Source organism: Scyliorhinus canicula, chromosome 5, assembly GCF_902713615.1.
Source record: "Scyliorhinus canicula chromosome 5, sScyCan1.1, whole genome shotgun sequence".
NCBI lineage: Eukaryota > Metazoa > Chordata > Chondrichthyes > Carcharhiniformes > Scyliorhinidae > Scyliorhinus > Scyliorhinus canicula.
The window spans coordinates 177,002,814-177,016,427 of NC_052150.1; the positions used below are offsets into that span (position 1 = coordinate 177,002,814).

The window sequence follows — 13,614 nt, forward strand, 5'->3', positions numbered from 1 at the left end:
TCAAGACCATGACTAAGGCATGCCAGATCTGTGCGGAATGCAAACTGCAGTTCTATCGACCAGACAAGGCCCGCCTGATAAAGGCCTCTGGGCCCTTTGAGCGACTAAGCGTGGACTTCAAAGGGCCTCTCCCGTCCAACAACCGCAACATCTATTTCCTCACCGTCATCGACGAATTCTCCCGCTTCCCTTTTGCTGTCCCCTGTCCCGATGCTATCTCAGCCTCAGTGATCAAGGCACTGCGCAGTATCTTCGCTCTGTTTGGTTTCCCCGCTTATATTCACAGCGACCGGGGTACATCGTTCATGAGCGATGAACTGCGTCGGTACCTGCTCAGCAAGGGCATCGCCTCGAGCAGGACGACGAGCTATAACCCGCGGGGAAACGGGCAAGTGGAGAGGGAGAACGCGACAGTTTGGAAGGGTGTCCTCCTAGCCCTACAGTCAAGGAGTCTCCCTATCGCCCGCTGGCAGGAGGTCCTACCCGATGCCCTGCACTCCATTAGGTCGCTCCTCTGTACGGCCACGAATGAGACCCCTCACAATCGTTTGTTTGTCTTCCCCAGGAAGTCCACCTCTGGGGTCTCGCTTCCACTCTGGCTGACGACTCCGGGTCCAGTCCTACTCCGGAGGCATGTGAGGAGCCATAAAACGGATGCAATAGTCAAGAGGGTCCACCTACTGCACGCAAACCCTCGTTATGCCTACGTCGAGCACCCCGATGGCAGGCAGGATACTGTATCCCTGTGAGACCTGGCACCCGCTGGCTCTCCCACCGACCCCACCGACCCTCCCACCGACCCCACCGACCCTCCCACCGACCCCGACTTTTTCCCCACCGACCCCCCCCCTTCTACCGACGCTCCCGGCCCCGCACCGACCACCGACTTCGACAGCGCCCTCCTCCATAGCGCCCCCTGTCCCCCAGCCGGCACCAACCACCCTAATCACTCCTGATACCCCCCCCTCTCCAAGGTGGGCAAAGCCTCAGTCAACCGTGCTCCCGGATAGACTACCATCGGAACCGACCGCATCCACGGTGCCACCACCGGAGCAGCGAAAGTCAGCACGGACTATCAGACCACCACAAAGACTGAACTTATAATTTAAAACACTTCACCCCCGACGGACTGTGTTTTTTTTAAACAGGGGGTGAATGTGATGATCGGAATACCTTGCCCCTTTAAGAGGCTTGGAACCCTGGGGGACTCCGCCTCTGGCTACGCCCCCTGGAAACAGTATTTAAGATGAGACTCCATTTTGCTAGTACACTTCTCTTGGATCCTGCCATTGTTCACTGTTTATTAAAGCCTTTGATTACTGACCTCGCTTTCACGTCGTAATTGAGAGTGCCTCAAATATCCTAAAGACATGCCGTGCATTAATCAAATGTATGCCAGATTGCCAACTCTTCAGGATTGTTCTAAGGTCTCCAGGAATTACAGATTGAACACTTTTAAAAAAAGATTTTCAGTCATTAAAATGTTAGAGTTTGGGATGGGGCAATAGATGGGTGTTGTTTGGACAGGCTGGTTCAAGGAAGAGGGTCATGTGGTGAGACCTCCAGGAATATATCCAATCAAAGTTGGCAACCCTAATCAGGGCGGCTCGTTTATAGTCTGCAGCATTTGTGAGTCATTCAGCAAGCCCAGAAAGGTTGGTTTATTTCCATAAACCACTGATTCTCAAAATTTTATGTAACTTGCCATCTGTTACTTGCTATTATATGTAATTGTATTTTATAATCGGCATTAAAATCAAGTATAGCTATTGACAAAAGCACTAAAGAAAATATGAAGATCTTCAAAGTGGGATTGGTACTGGTCAGATGTTCATAGGTCGTGGTGAAGCTATTAACAAAAAATAGTGATCTGGTGAGAGAGGGTCATATTTCGGCTTCAATTTAAACAAACAGTGGTCAGGCAATGCTATGTTAAATCCAGTAACTGAGTAAAAGTGTATGAATCTAGCAATAATCTGCTATGTTCACTAGGTTTCTATGCTTCCTCTTCTGAAAGCCACGCTTTCGTGCTAAGGGTTTGGATTCTCAGTTTCTGAGACTAAGCATGTGTGGACGTTTATGACAGAAACATTGGCGCCACAGCTGCACCGATTCCAATACCAACAATGGGCTCGCACCAGCGCCACGTGGAACACAATCAATTCCACCATAAAAAGGTGCTGGATTCGTCGGGTCCGTAATTGGCACTCATGAGGCTCACACGCCGCAGCCGCAAATAAATGATCCTCCCCCCCCCCCCACACACACACTGTCCCAGCCAACAAGATGGCTGCAAGGAGAGCGGCCCCAAGATTCAGAGACGCTGAGCTGGACACCCTCCTGGACACGCTGGAGGAGAGGCAGATGATCCGATACCCGGCCTTGGAGGAAGGCCGCCTGGCACCGCCGGTCACCGGGCCTGAGCGCAGGTGGCAGAGGGAGTCACGCCATTGGCAATGTCGCCTGGACCATCACTAATGCAGGAAAAAAACTGCACGACCTCCTCAGGGCGGCCAGGGTGAGTTAGCATTAACATGCCCCGACACTAACTAACCCCCCCCCCACCCCGGACCTCCCCCAGGAGATGCCACGCACAACATCCGGGAGTGGAAGAAGACTGGAGGGGGACCACCAGACCTGCGGCTCATCACCTTGGCCGAGCAGAGGGCCCTGAACGTGGCCGGTGGCCCAGCAGAAAGGGAGATTGCTGGCGTGGAGTGCGGCCACAGGTGAGGAAGTGCGACCCTGTTGAGTTGTGGTTCCCAATTACATGCGTGTCACGACACCCCCTCGCCCCCACACCACTCTCACCCCCACACTACCCTCGCCCCCACACCACCCTCAGCCTACACCACCAAGCCTCCCGATCGGAGGGCAGGCCGGCCCCAGGAACTAGCTGCCGTCCAGACAGGTCCCGGGCTTCTGGAACATCCAATCCCAACCACAGTGCAGATGCTGTCAGAGAGCCAGGGCGCACATGAGGGGTTGTCGGTGAGCTTCCAGCACTTGCAGGTGCAGGTGGTGGAGTCCAACCGTCTGCAGAAGCAGGAGGTGGTGCTGACCATGTGTGCCACCCAGGCCAATGAGTAGCGTCCGCAGTGGAGTAATTGGGAGCGACAGCTTCGGCTGTGGATCAGCGTGTCCAAGGCCTGGGGCATTCTGTGCAGGCGCTGGCCAAGGCTCAGGACAGGGCTGCCTCTCACAGGCAGACATGTGCCAGAGCCACCTGGACATTGCAGCGGCGCTCCTTAGCATGGCACAGTCACAGCAGGCCATAGCTGGGAATGCCAGAGGCATTGCCCAGGCGCTGGCCAGCATTGCGCAGACACTGAGGGAGGTGGCCCAGTCCCAGAGGTAAATGGCGCAGTCACTGGTGATGTGGCACAGACCCAGAAGGTGGTGGCACAGTTGCAGCATGATGTGGCGCACTCCCAGATGGAGATGGTGCACTCCCTGTGCTCCATGGCTACGAGAATGCAGACCCTGGCTGAGACCAGGGGCCTTCAAGACTGGCAGCACCAGCTGGCAGGAGAGCTTCAAGGATAGCTCCGCTCACATCCCCATCCCCTGGAGTAGCCCGGGGGCCATCGGGCACCCCGAGGAGGGAGGAGGAGATGATGGGGCCCGTGCCGGTAACTCACGCAGGGGAGTTGCCGGAACACCGCAATGCCTCAGATTCCCCTCCCCTCCTGTCCCTGGCTCATCTGGTGGACAGTGGGCCGAAGAAGGAAGCACCACATCACCTGGGACACCCAAGCAGCAGCCGGGCCCATCCAGGCCAGGTAACCCCAGAGACGCGTGCCAACAAGGACCCTTGTCGCAGGGCAGAGGTCATAGCAGGCCGCCTCCACCCCTGCAGTACCATCTGGGAACCGCCTAGGCGTAGTGGCCCCCCCTGGTGATTCTCTGGCACGCGATGGGCCGAGTGGCCGCCATTTTAGGCCGGTCCCACCGGTGTATGTTACGACAGGTACTTACCAGCGGGACCTGGCTCTGCGGGCGGCCTCCAGTGTCCTCCAGGGGCACAGGGGGATCTGGCCCCAGGAGGTGCCCCCATGGTGGCCTGGCCCGCGATCGGAGCCCACCGATCCGCGGGCGGGCCAGTGGCATGGGGGCACTCTATTCCTCCGTGCCGGCTGGTGTAATGGGCTGCGATGGCCGGCGCCGAGATGATCACCCCTGCACATGGGCTGGGATGACGCCAGCACACGCTGCCGTTCCCGCGGATACGCCAACTCGCGCCGGCTGGCGGGGGCCCTTCTGTGCCAGTTGGCGTGGCGCCAAGCTCCTTCTGCGCCGGCCGGCACGGCGCAAACCACTCCGGCGCCGGCCTAGCTCTTGAAAATGTGGAGGATTACGCACCTTCGGGGCGGCCCAAAGCCGGAGTGGCACTCCTTCGCGCCGGCGTTGCCTGCCCCGCCGGTTTCCGAAGAAGCCCGCCCCTGGTCACATGCTCAAAAAATTCAATCAAATTTGTTAGGCATGACCTTCCTCTGACAAAGCCATGCTGATAATTCCTGATCAAACCTTGCCTCTCCATGTGGAGATAGATTCTCTCCTTCAGAATTTTCTCCAATAGTTTCCCCACCACGATATGATATAAATGATATAATGAATCTTCATTTCAAACCAGTCAAAATTGATTGATTCTCCGCCGGAAGACGCCAGAATTGAGAAACACGATTGGGCGGAGAATCAGTTTCACGCCAAATCGCAATTCTCCGGTGCCTCAACATCAGCATCAATGCATTCCAGAATGCACGTTCAGTAAATGCCATTGGCATACCAATAGCGGGCCTGACCCAGTATTCTTCGAGCCTTCTACGATGCTCCGCCTCCAGTGAGGCAAATTCCCGATGACAAGGTTCACTTGTGCTTTTAAAAATCGTGAAACAGGCACCGTGGCTGTTGAGGGAGAGAGAGGAGATATGGGAAGTGTCCAACATCGCCATAGTTTTGCTGACAGTTGTGCCTCCCGAGTGTCAATCACTGACCCGGAGAACCTCGTATTGTTTCCCATTGGAATCGATTGTGTTCCGCACGGCACTGGTGCTAGCCCCTCAATGGTCGCTGAATCGGTCCAGGTGCGGCTCCAGCTTTGCTGTCGTGGAAGTCCATGAATCCTACTCTGGCGTCAACATTTGGTCTCAGGAACAGAGAATGCTGCTCATTGTTGTTCTGGGTGCTCCTGGTGCAGGGAAAACAACAACAGCGGTGTTTATCGGTTAGATCACTGGCCTTTCAGTATTAATGCGGTACTGTACTCGAAAGATGTGGCACATAAGTGTGACTCAGAAGCTGCAGGGGGCTGGTGATTAACTATGCTTGCAAGAGGAGGAAGATGCCCATCAGAAGCTTTGAACTGCCAGCAGCGTTATTTCTCTTACTGGGTCCAATCCTGTGCATCGCTGTAGTATGCACCACGTGACAAAGGAATGGAATAGATGTTTACCTTGACATGCCTCTTGAAGATCTATAAAAGACCTGAAGAGTTGAAATGTTGAACATATTGTTGGGCTGAGGCCTGGTGTTTCAATCCAAGAAATGTTTCAGTACAGACACCAGTATTGCCACGAGTGGTGTGATGTACAAGTCCTGTGCCAGGCTGATGCTGCAGCTGAAGTAATTGCTGAGAAAGTACTTGATGGTGCAGAGGAATAAAAGCTCTAAATCTGGACTATTTACTTCCAGGAGAGGTATAGCTAAAGACGCCGAGTTCAGACAAGCCCCTCGCATCTTCCCTGAAGTTATTCTTGTAGGCCTGGTTTAAATGTAGGTCTCTGTGTGCCTGCCAATCGGCTCCCCGAATTGATTCCTGGAGAGTGGCACCGAAGGGCTCAAGTCCGACTTGAGGAGTGCATCCATCCCAGTGATGTACCTACCAGCTGCCAACGTGTGAGAGACTGTGGTAAAAGCATGTGGACACAACTTTTCTTGCAACAAGATCGCACCAGTCAGACATTTGAGTGGCAGTTAGTTTCCTCTTGAATTGTTCCATGGGCCCATGGCTGCCTTCAAGGACTTTGGGTTGCAGATGTCATAATATACACCAGCATATCATGGTGCAGACACACACTGATGGACACACACAGGGACCAGTCAACATGTACAAACACCGCAGCCAATCACCAGTTAGAATACACACACTATAAAGGCAGAGGGCACCACGGTTCCCACTCATTCTGGGCGCTGCCTCTGAGTGTAACAGGAACTCATCCAGCCCAGCGCGGACTCACAACACGTGCTGAGAGAATCAACTGGTTCGGACAAGTCTTAGATCTCTAGTTTAAGTTAGCATCATTTAGACCCACAGTCATCGTGTGTTAGTTAGTTAGAAGTAGTTAATAAAATTGAGTTGAACCTTCATCAGTGTTAGAAGTGTCTGTTCATCTCTCAAGTCTACACTAGCCAACACTTCAGCAGATAGTGCCACAACTATTTTCATACTGCATGCCTAGAACTTGCAATTATCTGATTCTCGTGGCTACATCTGGTGATACAGGGAGTGCTGTTCTGGACCATTTCTTTTGCCTCACTGATGCTGAAAAACAAAGAATCTCAGTTCTCTCAGTCTTCCCTGAAGAGAGAATTAGCCAGATGATCAGATACAAAGCAGAAAATGTGAAGGCTGTTGGTGTCAAGTCTGACTTTGATTTCTGTCAGACAATTGTAAAACGAATATTCCCAAATCCTGACTACACAGGCTTCCTAACCGTTGAATGTGGGCCAGTTCTGTGCACTGCAAACTCAATAAACTGGGCTTGCCTGCTGCTGAAGGTGGTCAATCATGCTTCTACTTATCCACCAAGGTATAATTACCTTCGGAGATGCAGTAGATGTTTGCATTCCCACAGGTAATTTTAGCAACATATTGGCAGTGGTAGATGCAAAAGGCATGGGAATTCCGATTTGAAAAATGATTTGTGCTGCAATTCAAAATAGCACGCTGACTGATTTCATAAGGACAGGCAAATATGATCTGAGGCGCAGAAGTATGACTGCTTCCCTGTCTCTGATATGAGATGTTCTCAAGTCCTCCGACGTTGATCAATATTTACACCTGGTTTCACATGGTGAAGGGGAGCTGGTGAGCAAGCTGTTTTCCCAGCTGGCAGAACAATGCTACTTTCAGGTGCCAGACACTTAATTGCAGAGAATTTAACATAATTTTGTGTCAGGCTGGTGTTCGAAGGACGGGTGTCTGGATGCTTTCTACTCTGCAGGTCCACAGGTTACATTCTGGATCTGCACACGGCGGTGGCAAAAATGGTCGCGGATCGTCAGCACGATGGGACCTGTCCTGTTATTGTGTCAACAGCTCATCCTTGTTTGGTGCAAAATTTGGATTTATTAATTTGTACTTGTTTAGAGTGCCAGTCAGGACCAGCAGCTGGGGTGCTGAAATATACACACAGGCAATCACACACTTGCTAACATGAGAGCAGTTGCAATAAAGAATGGGAAGCACACAAAGAATGGACAGGATAGCCTAATCAAGAAACCGGGGACGCCATTGTCACACCATCTGGTCCCAAATCGCATCAATTGACCTCCACAACCCTATCATGCAGAGTACATACATTCTCTTTACTGTCTCCGGAAGGACAATATCAAGTCTCTGCATTGCATTACTGTAAGGAACACAATTTTCTTCTGACCAGAGGCCATTCTGCTGTGGCCTTTTGTCTACCTAGTACCATTAAGATAATGAAACCATATTTAAACTTGAACCTCTGTGGAGAAGCAAGTGGATGGTCAGAGTTTGCTCCCTGCATGCGTAATAAAACCACTTGAACATTACATCTGGACTCCCGAGTGTTGGAATTTTATAACTTGAGTATTTCTCGTACCTTTCACTTGCAATTCTACAGCCGCTGTGCTACAGGCTTTGAGGGTTAAAGAAATAAGTCAACACCCAATTGATCAGCTCCAGATGTTGAACTCCCTAAACTCCTCGTCTCCTGTTCACAAAGCTATTCTGCTGGAGAGAGACTTGGAAAGGTTCACGCCCCAGAGAGCCAAGTCTGTCCAGGAGATCCAAGGGACATTATGGATAATGCAAAAAGATTTATTCAATAGAATTTCATGAATACTGTTTAAATTGTATGTGCCCTGACATTCGCCTGTAAGTTCTTAACTCATAACAATCTGAGGTTGAGGACTGATGGGTTGAAAGCTGCCTGAATGTTTTTGACTAGGTTTTAAAAGCACAGATTTATTGTACATCCTGCTGTGTTTTATTGGATGTTGCTAGAGCACGTTTAAGTGGAATCATGTTATATTGGTTTGTAACCTTTAAAGTCCCTTCATCCATTGTGTGACACCTTTATTGTTAACGGATTTAAAAGAACAAGCATTTCAAGCTTGGAAATAATGTGGATCTGGTTCTAGGACATTAAGAGGGGCAAAAGTTACAGTAGTACAGTCGGCGATTATGCAGCTAACAGTGACCACAGCATAACTCTGTTCAAAGTAATTATGTTACAAAATCAGAAAATATTAAATGTAAAAATGCTCAAATGAGGTCTAGCATAGATAGTTACTGCTTTGTCTGAGTAATGGAAGGCATTCGGGGAAGATTTAGATCAGGTACAAACTCACCATATTCTTTTTGAATGGAAAGGGTATAGAATCCAAAGCTAATGCTCCCTGGGTCACAAAGGAAATGAAAGTTAAAGGAAAACAGAAAAAGGAGGCTTATGACTAAATATCAGGAGCAAGACAACAAACAGGAAGATTATGGAAAGCAAATAGATATTTCAAGAAAAGATTAGTGTGCAGCATTAACTTAAACCCAACATTTTCCAAACATATAACGCGTAAATGGTTAGTTCGGAAAGTTGGACCTATTTTTTAAAAAAATAATTTTTAGTGAAAGAATTTTTTACATGAAGATATTTACCCCAACTAACTATAAAATATTACAAAGTATTCCCTCTTAACAAATATCCCCCCCCCGCCCGAACTCGCGCGCGCGTTGTCCCTCCCCCCCTCCCCCCTCCCCCAAAAACAAACAAAGCACCAATCAACATCAAACATGAACTGCGAGCAAATTTGCCCGCATTTCAACCGTAAATAACCCACCACAACCGTTGTTGCCACCCCCCCCCACCCCCCCTCCCCTCCCCCCCGGGTTGCTGCTGCTGCGACCTCTGTACCCTATCTCTGAGCCAAAAAGTCGAGGAAAGGCTGCCACCGCCTGAAGAACCCTTGTACCGACCCTCTCAGGGCGAATTTGACCCTTTCCAACTGAATAAAGCTTGCCATGTCATTAATCCAAGTTTCCACGCTTGGAGACCTCGCGTCCTTCCACTGTATTAGTATCCTTCTTCGAGCAACTAGGGACGCAAAGGCCAGTACTCCGGCCTCTCTCGCCTCCTGTACCCCCGGCTCCACCCCAACCCCAAAGATCGCAAGTCCCCATCCTGGTTTGACCCTGGATCCCACCACCCTCGACACCGTCCTTGCCACCCCCTTCCAGAAATCCTCCAGTGCCGGACATGCCCAAAACATATGGACATTGTTCGCTGGACTACCCGAACATCTGACACATCTGTCCTCACCCCCAAAGAACCGACTCATCCTTGTCCCCGTCATATGGGCTCTATGTAACACCTTAAATTGAATGAGGCTAAGCCTCGCACACGAGGAGGAAGAATTAACCCTCTCCAGGGCATCAGCCCATGTCCCATCCTCTATCTGTTCTCCCAGCTCCCCCTCCCACTTGGCTTTCAGCTCCTCTACTGATGCCTCCTCCGCCTCCTGCATTACTTTGTAGATGTCTGATATCCTCCCCCCTCCGACCCAGACCCCCGAGAGCACCCTATCACTCGCCCCCCTACTGGGGAGCAAGGGAAACCCTTCCACCTGGCGTCTAGCAAATGTCTTCACCTGCAAATGTCTAAACATGTTTTCCCGGGGGGGGAGCCCGAATTTCTCCTCCAGCTCTCTCAGGCTCGCAAACCTCCCATCTACAAACAGATCCTTCAGCTGCCTGATGCCCACCCTGTGCCAGCTCTGAAATCCCCCGTCCATGTTCCCCGGGATGAATCTATGGTTCCCTCTTAACGGTGCCTCCATCAGACCTCCCACTTCCCCCCTGTGTCGCCTCCACTGCCCCCAGATCCTGAGGGTGGCCGCCACCACCGGGCTCGTGGTGCACCTCATGGGAGGGAGCGGCCATGGCGCCGTTACTAGGGCCCCCAGGCTTATGTTGCCACAGGACGCCCTCTCCATTCGTTTCCAAGCTGCCCCCTCCCCTTCCATCATCCACTTGCGCACCATCGATACATTCGCCGCCCAGTAATACCCCGAAAGATTGGGTAATGCCAGCCCTCCACTATCCCTACTCCGCTCCAAGAAGACCCTCCTCACCCTTGGGGTGCCATGCGTCCACACGTAGCTCATGATGCTACTCGTCACCTTTTTGAAGAAGGCCCTAGGGAGGAAGATGGGCAAGCACTGAAATAAAAACAAAAACCTCGGGAGGACCGTCATTTTAACGGACTGCACTCTGCCCGCCAGCGACAGCGGCACCATGTCCCACCTTTTAAATTCCTCCTCCATCTGTTCCACCAGCCTGGAGAAGTTCAGCTTGTGGAGAGTCCCCCAGTTCCTTGCCACCTGCACCCCTAAATACCTAAAACTCTTTCCTGCTCTCTTAAACGGGAGTCTCCCGATTCCCTCTTCCTGTTCCCCTGGGTGTATCACAAATACCTCACTCTTGCCCAAGTTTAGCTTGTACCCCGAAAAGTCCCCAAATTCTGCTAGCAGTTCCATCACCTCCGGCATTCCCCCTTCTGGGTCTGCCACGTATAGCAGCAGGTCGTCCGCGTACAGCGATACCCGGTGTTCCTCCCCGCCCCTTGTCAGCCCTCTCCACCCCCCTGAGCCCCTCAGTGCCATCGCCAATGGTTCAATTGCCAGTGCGAAGAGCAGGGGGGACAAGGGGCACCCCTGTCTGGTCCCCCGGTGGAGCCCAAAATACTCCGATCTCCTACCATTCGTCACTACACTTGCCGTCGGGGCCGAATAGAGCAGCTTCACCCATTTAATAAATCCCTCCCCAAATCCAAACCGTTCCAGCGTCTCCCACAGGTACTTCCACTCCACCCTATCGAATGCTTTCTCCGCGTCCAATGCCACCACTATCGCCGCCTCACCCTCCACTGCCGGCATCATGATGACGTTTAGCAGTCTCCGCACGTTCGTATTAAGCTGCCGCCCTTTCACAAAACCCGTCTGGTCCTCGTGTATCACCCCTGGCACACAATCCTCTATCCTGGTAGCCAGGATCTTTGCCAGCAACTTGGCGTCCACATTCAGGAGCGAGATAGGCCTATATGACCCACACTGCACGGGGTCCTTGTCCCGCTTCAAGATCAGAGAGATCAGTGCCTGCGACATTGTCGGGGGCAGAGCCCCCCCCTCCCATGCCTCGTTGAAGGCTCGTACCAGCACAGGGCCCACCAAATCCGCATATTTTTTGTAAAATTCCACCGGGAACCCGTCTGGCCCCGGCGCCTTCCCCGTCTGCATATGCCCAATCCCCTTGACTAGCTCCTCTAACCCTATCGGCGCCCCCAGCCCCTCTACCAGCTCCTCTTGGACCTTGGGGAACCTCAATTTGTTCAAGAAGCCCTCCATCCCCCCTCCCCTCGTCGGCGGCTCTGACCGATACAGCTCCTTATAGAAGTCTCTGAAGACCCCATTTACTTCTGGCCCCTTCTGCACTATGTTCCCACCCCTCTCCCTCACTCCCCCAATTTCTCTAGCCGCATCCCGCTTGCGGAGCTGATGCGCCAACATCCTACTCGCCTTCTCCCCATATTCATAATCGCGCCCTGCGCCCTTCTCCACTGTGTCTCTGCCTTTCTGGTGGTCAACAGGTCGAACTTAGCCTGCAAACTGCGCCGTTCCCCCAACAGCCCCTCCTCTGGTGCCTCCGCATATCTCCTATCCACGTCCAAAGCTCCCCCACCAGCCTCTCCCTCTCCTGTCTCTCCCTCCTTTCCCTATGTGCCCGTATGGAGATCAGCTCCCCCCGGATCACCGCCTTCAGGGCCTCCCAGACCATCCCCACCTGCACCTCCCCCGTGTCATTAGTGTCCAGATATCTTTCAATGCTCTTCCGGACCCTCTTACACACCTCCTCATCCGCCAGCAACCCCACATCCAGGCGCCACAGCGGACGCTGGTCCCGCGCCTCCCCCATTTCCAAATCTACCCAGTGTGGCGCATGGTCTGAGACCGCTATGGCCGAGTACTCCACTTCCCGTACTTTCGGGATCAGTCCCCTGCTCAATACAAAGAAGTCAATTCTAGAATAGACTCTGTGGACATGGGAGAAAAAGGAATACCCCCTCGCCCTCGGTCTCCCAAACCTCCAGGGATCTACCCCTCCCATCTGCTCCATAAACCCCTTTAACACTTCTGCCGCTGCCGGCCTCCTACTCGTCCTTGAACTCGATCTGTCCAGCACGGGGTCCAGCACTGTGTTGAAGTCCCCCCCCCATGATCAGGCCCCCTGCCTCCAGGTCCGGAATGAGGCCCAGTAGGCGCCTCATGAAGCCAGCGTCGTCCCAATTCGGGGCATACACACTAACCATCACCACTTTCTCCCCCTGTAGCCTACCCTTCACCATGACATATCTACCCTCTTTATCCGCCACCACCTCCGCCGCCACGAACGACACCCTCTTCCCTACCAGGATCGCCACCCCCCCGGTTCTTTGCGTCCAGTCCTGAGTGGAACACCTGTCCCACCCACCCCCTTCTCAGGCGGACCTGGTCCGCCACCTTCAAATGGGTCTCTTGTAGCATTGCTACATCCGCCTTCAGTCCCTTCAAATGCGAGATTACTCTCGTTCTCTTGACCGGCCCATTCAGCCCCCTCACATTCCAAGTGATCAGCCGGGTCGAAGGGCAGCCCGCCCCTCTCCCCTGCCGACTAGCCATATCCTGTCACCTGCTCGCCCCGAGTCAGCCCTCCCCTTCTGACCCGCTCCCCATGGCGATGGCGCCCTCCCCCCACCCCTCCGGTCCTCAACTTCTCCTCCCTGGCCTTTTCAGCAGCAACCCGGTAGCCCCCCCCTTCCCCCCTCCCCCTCCCCCCCCCCCCACCCCCTCCCCCCCCAGGCTAGGACCCCTCCTAGCCGCGATGCACCCTCCATAGTACTTCCGTAAGTCAGCTGGTTTACGCTGACCTGGCTGCCCCTGCCACAATCTGACTCCTCCCGGCATGGGGGACATCCCCCCCCTTACCACCCCTCCTTGACCCCGCTCCAGCGCGGGAAAGGGAGCCATTGCTGACCACGCCCCTTCCTCCCACCCTCCTCCCTCCTCTGCCCCGCGCGCGGGAAACCAGAGGAAAGCCCGCGCTTTCGCCCTGCCACTCCCCACCCCTCCATCTTCAGTTCCACCCCCGTCCCCGATCCCACACCGATAAAAAAAACCCCCACAAGAATCACATACCCCCGGCACTCCCCCCCCACCCCGCCCCCCCAACATAACATTATAAATAACAGAAAAAAGAAAAAAAAACTGGTAGAGAGAAAAACAAGGGGTCCAAAAATACGGCCAAGTGAAAATCCAACCAAAAGAAAGCCACGTGTC

The 13,614-nt window shown here is 53.1% G+C and overlaps 1 protein-coding gene across 1 annotated transcript; it reads left to right on the plus strand.

The window, feature by feature from the left end:
- Positions 1 to 2,456: 2,456 nt before the first annotated feature.
- LOC119965696 (threonine synthase-like 1) lies at positions 2,457 to 8,089 on the plus strand. The gene is given in 10 exon segments (XM_038796455.1): positions 2,457 to 2,518; positions 5,373 to 5,427; positions 5,429 to 5,468; positions 5,471 to 5,647; positions 5,777 to 5,877; positions 5,879 to 6,025; positions 6,409 to 6,794; positions 6,796 to 7,220; positions 7,223 to 7,357; positions 7,872 to 8,089. Coding segments are annotated over 10 exon segments (1,746 nt in total).
- Positions 8,090 to 13,614: the final 5,525 nt, after the last annotated feature.